Source organism: Charadrius vociferus, unplaced genomic scaffold (genome assembly GCF_000708025.1).
Source record: "Charadrius vociferus isolate BGI_N301 unplaced genomic scaffold, ASM70802v2 scaffold551, whole genome shotgun sequence".
NCBI lineage: Eukaryota > Metazoa > Chordata > Aves > Charadriiformes > Charadriidae > Charadrius > Charadrius vociferus.
This window is the reverse complement of record NW_009646611.1, coordinates 537,825-550,741: the sequence shown is the minus strand read 5'-3', so window position 1 is coordinate 550,741 and position 12,917 is coordinate 537,825. Positions and strand designations below refer to the sequence as shown.

The 12,917-nt window shown below is 36.1% G+C and overlaps 1 protein-coding gene across 1 annotated transcript in view; it reads right to left on the bottom strand.

The window, feature by feature from the left end:
• Positions 1-526: 526 nt before the first annotated feature.
• Positions 527-12,917, bottom strand: part of AGMO (alkylglycerol monooxygenase) — a 117,345-nt gene continuing 104,954 nt past the window's right edge. Inside the window, exons 11-13 of the mRNA XM_009887780.1 lie at positions 5,446-5,528; positions 4,171-4,276; positions 527-565 (exon numbers count right to left, since the gene is read on the bottom strand). Coding sequence (XP_009886082.1) covers positions 527-565; positions 4,171-4,276; positions 5,446-5,528 — 228 coding nt within the window. The remainder of the gene's footprint in view (positions 566-4,170; positions 4,277-5,445; positions 5,529-12,917) is intronic.

The following is a 12,917-nucleotide window of genomic DNA, read 5'->3' as shown; positions in this document are numbered from 1 at the left end:
CATAACTGAACACACAAGCAATGTTTTCTGCTACTTCCAGGTGGTTAGGAGACTCTAGGCCCAGTCTGACAGAAAATGATTTGGCTTTAGTAATACACATGATTATCACATTACACAGGCATGAAGTAATCAGCCTAAAGAAAACTAACTAGTATAGGATGTGGCAGCACAGATCCTCAAGCAGAAACACGTTAGCTCCTCAGTTTACTGTCTATAACCAGTCAAATATAATATCCCTGCCCCTATCATCAAGGTTTTCAGTAACTTCCACCAAAGAAAGAAATTTGTTAAGATCTCAAAATTTCACCACTTTTTTCTTAAAAAAATCCACAAAAAAGCCCTGCTTCTTTCACCTAACCATCCATTGGAACATACAGCACAAGGAACAGAAAATGCATGCTGAGAAATGTGCATTGTTCCACTTCCCATAAGAAAAAAAGGGTCACTTTTCTAACTCCGATAACTGCAAATTATTGTCTTGTCTGGAGAATGAAAGGACACCAGGAAAGATCCCCAGGAATATATCTTAGAAGGACTTCAAATGCAATAGCAGGGAGAACAATACCTTTAAATTATCAGAAAAATTGCACGGTCTTCATATGGGACCAAGACTGGTAACACACAACTTCATATCTATATCTATAGATGCAATGTTGTACTTACTAGAGTGTGGACAAAGTTAACAACCATATTAAGACTCTAGCTTTAGCAAAAGCAGAAATCCTTCTTTCTTACAAACCTCCAGCTTCCTTTTACTTCCCTGGACCTGAGCATTTAGGAATCTTTCTTGCTCCATAGTAAGTTGCATCAACTCACTTATCTGAAATCTTTGACTGCATTAGTCAGAGCAGCGTGCCAACCCAATTAGCTGGGCCGAGAGACTAAGAGGCTGGAGCCAGAGGGCAGGACTGCTCCTCCTGCTGGAACTGCAATCATTAGCTGCGTTTTTCAAACCCACCTGAGCTAATTCAATGGCAAAATGGGAAAGGCTTGCTCCTTGTTTCCTCTACTTTTCTCTCCTCTCTCGCTGCCCCCCCTAGTTTTCTTTTATTTCTTCTCTACTTTCATTCTAGTTTTCACCCAGAAGGCCTTCCTCCCATACAGCAGTTCTGATAATTGTCAGACCTTTTTTGTGAGCCAAATGCAATCACTTACAGTTTAAATCACCTATTTTTACTAGTTAGAGTACCCTGCAAAATAGTACTGCAAGGATATTTACTTCTGAACTCTTATCTACTGGTTCTAAATTATTCATGAGAAATATGAACATATGAAACATACCACAGAAAAAACCAACATGTATAGACAGCAGTCACATGCTTTTTCCCTAATGATTCATCATGCTGTATGGCAAAATCAGTCTTGCACTTATCTGCTACAATGTACATCATTAATTTAAGAATGTTGTGACAGAATTATTTGTTAAATTCTAGACACACTGAGTAGTGCCATCATGCCTCTTGCAGTTTATTTTTCTTCATCCATAAGTGTGTGCCCTGAAAGGCATAATTTATAGACTCAAAAAAAAAAAAAAAAGTCAAGAGAAATTCTTTTACGTGGTGTTGTGCATTCATTACTATCACTCATGGATACTGGATTACTAAAGAATTGTCTGCTTGGTAACAAATAAGGATGATGATCCAAGGAGGACATCATTTAAGTATAGTACAGATTATGAATACTGAAAATATAACATTAAAAAGATCAAAGTCGGATAAATCTAGGTGTATGTTTAAGATGGAATATGTATGAGGCAAAAAATATTAAATAAATGGTTTAATTTACATGTCTAAAAATTGTAAGTGGTTTGAAAGAGAAAGAGCAAAGGAAGTTGAAAAGCAAGCACATAAAAATTACGAGGACATATGTAGCAGAAATTAACATTGCTTATGAGATAGATCTATGTTTATGGCTCTCAAAGTTATCTACAGTATTATACTGTGAAGGATAGATAACATGTTTGAGTGTTGAACAGAACAGAAACAATTTTTAGGACAAATTTTAGACCTAATTTCTGAGAAAACCTTTTTTTTTATTTATTTCTTATGCTTTCTGGTATCTGCTGGTTCAAAATGATTAGGTCAATATTGAGCTAAAGCATAAATATTTGAAAACTTTTCAACGTTGTATTTCCAACATTGACAAATCTCTGGCAATTTCCCTTTGCTCAGAATTTTTTTATCATAAATCCCATTATAACAATATTGCCACACCTAAGAACATTCCTACCATCAATCCAGGAATTGTATAATGAATTGAGAGCACAAGTGGACCATTTGTATCAAAACCCTTCAAAGTTCATCACAAACATCACAAAAACTATTAATATCACAAACTCGTTTATTTATGATAAACCATAATCTCTATTGTTGACATATTTGCATTACTCAGAAGCATTATCTATTTTGGTCTCACTGAAAGCAAACAATTTGGAAGACACCTATTCTTTCAGTATTTTCAAAGAAAGAAAAGCATGTGAGCAAGGTACTCCTGTTTTTTGTTAAAAATGGCCAAATGAGGGACTAAAAAAAGAGTAACAGAAAAGTATAATATAAAAAAATAAAAGGAAAAAAGCTAGATAGGAGAAAGGATAGGAAAGTACAGTAGGGAAGAACTTGAGATAGCCAAGAAGTTAAAATTTTAATGAAAGAACAGAATAAGAACCATTCCATTTTATTTTCTTTTTCATGGCAGAATACAAAGCTGTATAGTTCCCTATAAACAATAGAAATAATAATCTGATAATTTTACTTTCACTCATGTCTTACTAAGAGACACCTTTACATATGCACAAACACACATTATTTTTTTTTAATTGAGAGCGTACATTTTGGCATATACTTGTCCGCAAAGTCAGATCGAATAATTCAAGTCTGAGAGCTATATTTCAAGGGCTATAGAACTAATCACCAAATTTTAGAATTCTTCACTTCAAGCTTATTTACTGTAGTAGGCTACTCAGTAAATAATAAAAACATTTTCCAAATTATATTTAAGCAAGTAAAGTCCTTAAAATATCTGCTGAGTTCTGGCAGACGCTTATCAAAGGAATTCAAGAACTGTTTGATTTATACACCAAGGTCTGACAATGTAACAATACAGGAAAAAAATCAGAACAATTCTTGATTATTGGCACTTATCTGGCTGTAAATATTGTCCAATAGTTATTGTTTCCTAGCCCAGGTAAAAAGACAACAGAAAAAAAAAAAAAAAGACCCACAGCAGCATAAGATATTTTTCCATCCTCCTATTGCCTGATCTCTTGGAAAAACAGGAGAATCAGCACCACTACCAGAAACCTCCAATTAGAAAAGTTGCTATAAATTTTGCAGATGTTTCAAGTCAAAGGAACCATTCTGAACTTGGTTTGAGTCTCAATCCCTACTGTTTTAGTTCATTTTTTCTGGTTTTAAGCCAAAAGGTAACTTTCTGATAACAGTTCTAGCAATCTAGCAAATCGTTCATAACCTTGCTGATAACTGTATTTGCTGGTAATGGGCACTAGGTAGCTTGGGAATGTTATTCAAATCAGAATCATATTACTAAATAAATGTTATTTAATTCAGATAATATTAAAAGAGTTATTATGAAATACCAACTGTACTGAAAAAAGAAAAAGGCAGATTAAAAAGCAAAAGTCACAACCAGGACAAAAATAAGTCCTAAGAACACAAAAGCAACCATACTTCATCAGACCAAAGGTCTGTTTCATCCAGTTCCCTATCTTTGTCAATGGCTAAAAGTCTGTTTCAGAGGTACAGTATAAGTACAGAAAAAAAAAAAAATAATTTAAGACTCTTCCAGCCTCCAAGCATTTTCATATTTGCCTCATGAAAGATGAATTAATCAGTTCAAGTTCAGCTACACATTTTTTTTTTCTATTCCCTTCCAAGCATATGACCACTAATATATTTTTGCAAGAAACAATAAGGATACTTTCCTGACTTTTTTCAATGTAAACCCAATGTAAACCCCAATAATTTTCTTACAAGTTAATCATAAAAAGGGAGAAATAAAGAGATAAGAAAAAAAAAAATAATATTCTGCTCAAATAATACAATCAAACATAAGGAAACAAAATATAAATGTTTAGTGTTTCTGTTTTTTCTAAAAAGATAAAAAAAAATCCAGGGTCATCAGCGCAGACACATTTCAAAATAAATGTCTTACCTCATATGCATAGCACAAGGAAGAAAACTGACTCCTTAAGTGGCCAAGTTTGTACACAGCTACGAAAACTAAGCAGCGGATAATTTCCAAAATGTCTGCTTTGGGCCTAGAAATGGGAAGTAATTCAGATTAATGTCCAACCTTTTCTTATTTGTTAACTGCAATGAAAAAGAATATAGAAATAGTCTGTGATGTCCTGCACTTACACCAAGTCATCTTTCTTAACCTTATAGTTAAGTTATTATAGCATCTACCTTATACGGACTTATAGTACCGAATTTACTGGGGGTGAGAATACACATACTCACAAACTATATATAAGCTCACACAAATGTAGATGTATATACAGCCATTGTCTTTTGATCTCAAAAATGACAACAACAAAATTCTGAAAACTGCTACATAAGTAGTGCAGAATCTTTTCATCAGTCTATTTCTGTAACTTTTTATTAATTCACATTACTAACTCCCTAAGTTATAGACATCTCTGGAATACTGACAGATTTTTACCTACCCTGAAATAAACTATTCAGTCCACACAAGTGAAAGGTATTTCTTTCTGAAAACATAATGAACAGCAGGTGCAAAGCAGAACTGGCACCTCCATCTCAAAGGAAGCTTCTATTCCACATTTCTGTTCCGGAAGGGCAAATAGTTTCTCTGTAAGAAACTGTATCTGCTATTCACTCTTCTGTAGGGTCATGGTGTCCATATGGACTACTCCCATAGTGTACGTCTCACTGGGCTGGTGTATTCATGATCAAATTTGATTTGAAACCATACTGATTAAATTTAGTCTTAAGTCCACACTAACCTTCACATGATTTGGAGTCTACTGTGAGCTACACTGTGCGCTTTTCATATACCATCAGGGTATCTGACACCTATGTCATGCTACACAGGACTGACACAATACGATTGCAGTCTGAGCTTGAACTGCCTTGGGACAGCCTGCAGGTCTCCCTGGCCTGCCAGTGTCCCAAAATCAGAGATGTGGACCCAACAAATGCAAGCATGGAGAGAGACACAAGTAGCCCATCCTGTAACTTTTCTGCAATGGACAATACAGATATAGACACTCATCGCTATAGGAACACTCCTGGGTTTAGGCGCTTGCTATTCACATATTATTTTCTGTTCAACAGATAGCAACATACGTGTCCAAGTCTATCTATAGTTCTTTATCAATATAATTTTTGACACACTTGAGATTTCCATATGATGATAAATAATTCATAATGAGAGAAGAAAAAAATAATGAGATTTTTATCTTGCCTGTTCTCCGTAAGTAGTCCAAAAGAGGTCAGGGACAAAATGATAAAGCCAATTCTCAGGAGAATAGTTCCCTGTGATAACATCTGTAAAAAGTAGACAAAGAAATCATTTAGTGTAATTTTCTGAAGAGAAACTGAGTTTTAACAGAACAGTAGCTTCAACTTCCTCACTCAGTGATGTTAGGGTCTGCTTTTAAACTAATTTGTTACTTTAAATTTTAGAACAAATATTATCGGCTCTGAATAGCACACTTATGGGGAGTAACCACCTTTATACCTGTTTCCTGAAAACTGTATTTCCAAAATGTTGTTTAAGATATTCCCTTCTTCACTAGGTGTTTTCCTGAAGTTACTTGATTCCCTTATGCCTTTACCCAAGAGGGAACAAACTTATTTCTAGACAAAAATCTCAGCAGCCTTGTTCTTTTTCATCTTATGTTACTATGTTTTTACAGTAGTCATCTATGAATCCCAATGGATACCAAAACCAATACATTGGTGAGAATAAGAATTCACAAGACATGGCAATATAACCATATTTAAGAAGAAACAAAATTAATGTTGTCCCTTCATGACAACTTGACACTTGGTTCCCAATTCAGAAAAACTCTTGAACTTATACCATTAACTTCAACCAGACTTAAAACACTTTTAAACATTAACATGTGTGTTAATACTTGGATGAATAACAGCATAAGGATTTACATCATTAAAATTTACATCAAAATGATATAAAAAAAACCTCAGGAAAACAGAAATTATTTTCATTGTGAAGTTTAATTTTTTTCTTTTCATTTCTTAAATATTTTTTGTATTCTACACAGCTGCCTTTGAAAATCAAATATTTAATCAGTTTTCTTGTACCCTCCCTGACTTCCTTTCAAATATTAGTTTTGAAAAGCCTTTGTTTTTGCATTTAAAAAACAACAAAAACCTCCAAAACAAAAGTAATGGATCTTGCTGAGTTATAGGACTCCTTTCTGGCTTCAATAGCAAGAAGGTTTACGGACAACATTTGTACCTCAAGACTGCAGGCATTGGGAAATTAAAAATCTATGAAAGTCTGCCCTGATTTCAATAAATCCCACTCAGTGACATGCCCACCTTCCTTCAGTGGTGGCCCCTACCCCTCGAAGAGATCTAAGGTAAAGTATCTGCGAGCGTGGGAGGCCACAGGAGGATATTCTCAAGTTTTACAGCAGTGTGAACTTACAGTGCCCATGTTTGCAAAACACATCAAACCACACACTCAGGCTGGGTAGGTTTCTGTTGTTTTACTGAAGAATCACAAGCACCTACTTAGAGATCCGTAACAAACAGTTATTGAACAAAGAAAACACAATCCTGGCAACCAGCGAGCTAAACAGCAGCCCCACCAGTTTACAAGCCAGAGCGCTCTTCTCACAAATGACACCTGTCAAGCCACTCTGTTGCACAGATTTATTCCAGGATAGCTCAAACTCATTACTGCATTGCTATGTTTCCAACCTATACCACCCCTCCTTATGATAAACTTACAAAACGTCAGACTGATGATTACTACCATCATCTACTTATATGTAGACCTTGAGAAAGGATACTCTTTACGCTTTTTTTATGTTCTAACCCTGAGCATCTGCTATCGGCCATCACAGGAGACAGGAATACATTCGCAAATTCCAGATAAAAGTTTTAAAGTTTGTCATCAAAAGACTGAATTGAGGATGTTCTTTTTGAAACCTTGTTTCTAGAATCTGAAAATCCCACAGTGATATCAAATTTAAAAGACTTTCCATTGTTAATATGAAGCAATTTATTGTGAAGTGACAACATTTTTGGACAGAACTTTTTTATAAAAATCAGGCACAGACTCTATTTAAGTTTAATAAAATATGTTCTTATACTGCTCATCTAGCCACATAAGTTCAACTCCCACTTCAGCTTCCTGTAGAAACTGGGTCATACAAAAATTCAAGGAGTGAGCAAAGAAAAACATGATTTGGCACAGGCATAAGGGAACTCACCCATAAATTTCTTAGAAATGCTTTGATATGTTTTTCAATGATTGTTACTTGTCAAATAAAGGAGTTTGCCAGGGATCGAGTACTGGAATTCAAGACTTTCCTCCTTAGAGACTGTCCTCGCTTTTAAGTTGGAGAATTACACCTTTTTTTTAAACCTAGTCCTTCTGGACAGGTGGGTCTGATTTTGCTTTGTGTTTCCAGTGCAATGCACTAGCTTCTACTGAATGCCTTAAAAATGTTCCCACAGTGGTAGGGTGCTACTGTGAGAAAAGGAACGTAAGATTTGGTACCCCCCTTAGGCAGGAAAGAGGACTGAATACCAAATCCAAATTTCAAACAAGTCACGTAATTACTGCATAACAATGTATGGCTAAAATCACAATTTATGGAAAACAAATGAACCCACAACAGTTTTGAGAGTACAAATGTTAATATTTGTCTTCAGGAAGGATCTAGCAGTACCTGCTATGAAATGTGTCTTCAATTTCCAATTTAAAAGAGCTGCATGATCTCACACTTTTCTGCCTTCCCAGTGTTTCTGAGCTGACTAGCATTAGACAACCAGCCACCAAGTCCTAGGCATCTGGGCTTCCTCGAGATTCCAGTTTCAGAAAACCGAGGTGCTGATTCAGTATACCTTCCCTTAATTACCTTCACTGAAGTGCCTAAAAGCCTGTTATTAACATAAACTTTCTCTGTAATCAGTGGAGAGAGTGCGCTTTCTGGATGATTTTATTTCTTGCCATTAACTAGACAGCCAGTCTAAAGGCGAAATTTGGTCCCTACACCATTTGGATTTGAGTGGATGATAGAAACACTTCTCCAAAGCCAACACTTTTGAGTGATAATTTCAGTGTTGTTTTGTCTCATAACTTCTATCAGAATTCTTTTCTTTGCCTAAAGGTATATTTTAATTGCCATTTATAAAAGAGTAGGAAAAATCAGACATTACTTTTTAAAGGTTAACATATTTTCAGGAAGAAAACAACATTTTTTGTTATTGTTTTATTATATTGTTGCTGATGGACCTTGAAATAATGACAAGGTTGATATCAGAGACACTGTAATACTGTCATTCAGACTGCATCCTTCTCTCCACAAACAAAGAAAGGATTTAATACAAAAATTTGGAGCGTGATCCTGCAAACTTCTCTTAAACATTTTCTCTAAGACGTGCAAAATTGATGCCTGGAGTTATCATTTGACTCTTCACATTTATCCAGCCGCTGAAGAAAAAAGCACAGATCAAGAGCTTGAAAGGAAATTAATACATTCCAGTTCAGTTTTAAACATGGATTTCCAGAAAAAAAAAAAAAAAAAAAAACAAACAAAAAAACCCCAAAGGGAATAGAAATACAATCTAATGTTTGTCAGTAACTCAGAAGAAAGAGCTGAAGCAACCTTATAATTTAGAAAAATCAAACCCAAATACAAACAAACCTTTATCTTAAAATGGTTAAAATGCTCTATTAGGTTCGTTGGTACAACAACTACCTGAGCCAGGTCTGATAACATTTTACAGATTCTGTTTTTCAGGCCAATTTCTATTTCTCTTCAGACGGCTCTCCTACTTGAACCGTAACATTTTGAACACTAGCCTTTTGTAAAATTTCATATGGTCCAATACTATCTGTGGCCCAGAATGTGAAAGACTGGAGGACTCTAAAGCACACCCTGCAGATCACACTTATTCACAAACTGGCACTTTCCTGAGATTCACACAAATGCATGGCTCTGTAATGCCCGAGTACAGTGTTGCAGCCTTCCGCTTCCCAAGTCTTCAACTTTCTGGAGTGATGAAGGATGAGGCACAAAGCCTTACCAGGAACCATGAAGGTGAAAGGTGTAAGTTACCCTTCACTGCAGATACATGCACCACATTCACAAACAGCAGAAAAATGTGTTCCCTCCTTTCCCTCATGTCCTAGTCAAGGACAAGAAATTTGCAGTGAAATACGCCCTGATGCCATTTGGGAATAACTGCTTTTAGAAAATCAGCCATGTAGCATAAATTTTAGCATTATTAGTTTGCTTCCATAACTTTCCCATTACAGCTCCAGTGGTATAGTTACATGCTGCCTTGATTCTTTTATTTACTTTCAAACTTGTATCACCCTGTGAAGTGGATGCTGCCAGCTGAGGCATCCATTTTCTAGGCATTACTCTACCAAAATCAACAAAATAGTCAGTGGGTTATATCACTAAACTAAACATCATATATTAAATCTACACACTGCAAGTTGCAATGTGAAAAGAATGTGCCTTCTACACCTTCGTTAGTGCTAGCATCCTCCTTCCACTTAAGCATAATATGCATGGACGTATACATAAAATAAATCAGTATTTATATACTGGAGTATTTGTATAAACAGAGAAGCCTGTGGGACCACAGCAGGTTCCCCAATTACAAGTCAGCCACAACTTTGCAATGTGGTTATTGGCTGCAATCAAACAGAAAAAAATATTTCTTTTGGATTTTGATTTCATTGAAAGCTTTAAAAATACCTTGGAGCCTTAAAAAAAAGGGAGGGTTATAGAATTTGGGAAGAAGTTTACATGGCTTTGTAATCAACAGGTTGCCACAGTGTTAAGATTTTATATTTTTTAGGAACGAAAAAATAATTCACTTAAACAAAGGAAATATGTCATTCCAAATGTATATCTAGATGAAATTTGAAAGATTCCAAATGGACTTTTATATTTCAAAGGACTCAGATTCTTTTATTCTTTTTGAAGAATAACATGGATGCATTTTCTCATCCTGGTGTGTTCAGTGTTTCAACAGAACTGCTAGGAACGATGTCAGCACATTTCATAATTTAACAGATGCCCTGCTGTCGTATATCAGACACTTTCGACATTCAAAAGAAGAATGCTACTACAATGCTATGAAATTTGTATTGTTAGCTGTCTTTGTATGAATTTATTTTAACTTAGAGTTCCTAAAGATTTGTAAATTCTTAGCAATATTCCATATACATTACTTGGTGATGTCCTACTGAATGGATACATTAATTGTGTTCTCAGCTGTCAAGAGATCTATCTTATCCCTTACCGCTTTTCGTCTAATTGAAACTGTTCACATATTCATAGCATTATAAGCACAGTAAATGTTACAGTATCTATCAACAATAAAAAAGACACTGAAAAATATGTTTAAGGTACGCTTGACTTTGATTTATGTGATACATGCAGTTCTGGAGCTATGAGACTTTTACTTTGAATGTACTGCAGTGTTACACTCCTAGCACTCTCTCTGGGACTGATCCAAATCCCTTTTCTTCAATGAGCTTTGGATCAGGTCTAGATGTGCAGAGCTCAGAAGTAATTTTTATTCTCTGGATGTAATGCAGATTGCTATATAGAAAATAAACACTGTATGCTCTCTCCTGTGGAAAATATATATTTGTTCTTTCTTGTTTTGCTCTTCTTGCAAGTTAAATGTAGGTCATTCAGATCGAAGGTATATGGTTGCTCTTTACGTATAGAGAAATTTAACACTTCTACAGGGCGTGAGACCAAACACTGAGCAACTGTAATCACTTGAGAAATGTAATAGCTGTGTGCTGTGTCTTATGGCTATTATGAAATGGAACTTATACCTAAAAATGAGGAAAACAGTTAGCTTTCTCCATTTATGGAGCTATGCCACAGTTATGACATAATTCATAGCCAGACAGAAATTTCCAGTTGTATCCATAGACATTTCATAACTCAGTGTAGTGGAAAACTGATATTGAAGAAAGATTTTTGCCAAGTAAAGTTATTCATACACAAGCTTCCTTCTCATGACAGCTTCCCCGCTACACTGCAGAGCGATGCTGGAACTCTGCCTTTGGACCAGCACTTTCTACACCCACGCCAAAAGTTTATGTCCTGAGATGAGGTGCTTCTAGTCCCCCCGTGCTCTCCTTCTTATCCTTACTACCTTATTACCCCACAGTTTTGTGCAGAGAGTTTTCTAGTTGTTTTTCTACAATAAGTTCATAAATGGTGGATCTTCAGGATGTTTCCTCCATGACTGCAAGAATTTAATGATCATCTGGGGCTTGGGTGCATTTTTCAGCTTTCCTTATTCTTAAACAGCTGCAGTTATCAGCAAAGAAAATAATTTGGAGTATCCATTTTTCGTTCCAGGACCAGAAAAAGGCAAAAAAAAAAAAAAAAAATAGGAAAAAATCATGAGCAGACTCCTCACTTCTTAATGCTAAAAGCAACAGCAACAAAGTAAAAAAAAAAAAAAAAAAAAACAACCAAAAACCAAAAAACCACACAACCAAAAAAACTACAAAACAAAACCCCACAGTTTGATCCCTATGCAAATATGACTTGATTTTGGTATGTAGGAATCTAAAAGCGTATCTGGAAAATCTTGTAGAGGCTTTTCTCAATATAAGAACATTGGCAATCATGTATACTGTATATCTTGTATACATTGGAAGTATTTATCCTTACCTTTGGCTTAATTTCCTGTCCTCAGAAATTTCTTAGAATAGACTAAGCCTCAGATGTCTTAGTAATCTCCAAATTCCCTGCAGTTGCAGTGTGACCCTTTACAGAGGTGAACACTATGTGTAGAATAACTTAATATTAATCAGAAGAGTATGCCTGAGGTAGCTTTTATATTATATCAGGAATGCTACATAAAATACTTACTTTTTAAGCTTTTCTCAAAAATTGCATCATTCTACTGGTCTGATATGTTACTCAGAATACATCTAACGAAAAATATTTTAAAAAAGGGGCTGTAGCAGCTGGTATATGCAGAGCTGCTATAAGCCTGCTGCCACATATCCCAAGAAATCACTGCAGGCAGAGTACCTCTCCTGCCCTTCTTGCCCTGGGTCGCAAGAGTCAGGAGACCAAAACATCAACATTTGGACACGATTTCTTACAGCTTTGAAATGGCTTTGCAGTTCTCTGGAATCCTTCATGGATGAACATGGTCAGATATGCAACAGAGACTTATTTCTAGAAATGTGCCTCTTGGCTGGATTCAGACATGTTGGTCATGGGCAAAGGCATCGGGGTGCAGTGAGAAGGGCTGCTCCTTGGGGAAGGGGCAGGGGGCTGGTGGCAGCTAGTGGTCAGACCTGTGGCCCTGGGGGGAAGGGTGCTGTCCCACAGCACCCACCAAGGTGGTCATGGGACAGTTAACGACCCCTGGCCAAGGGTTGGAGATCACCAGGCAAGTATGATGAGAGGAAGCAAGTTCATGGGCAGACAGAGGCTGAAGATCCCAGGGGGCCCTTGGCTCTGTGACAGCAGGCCTGTGGGCAACATGGGTGAAACAAACACAATGAAAAGACTGCTCTTTAACCAAGGAGGTAGTAGAAAGGGTTTAACAAACAGTCCAAAGATTGTTTTATCAAACTGATAGACATTTGTGGTGTTTTGGTAGGCCTTTGACTGATTTGTAGGGATATTAGATGCATTAAAATTATGTTCCATAAAGAAAAGATTTTAGCTT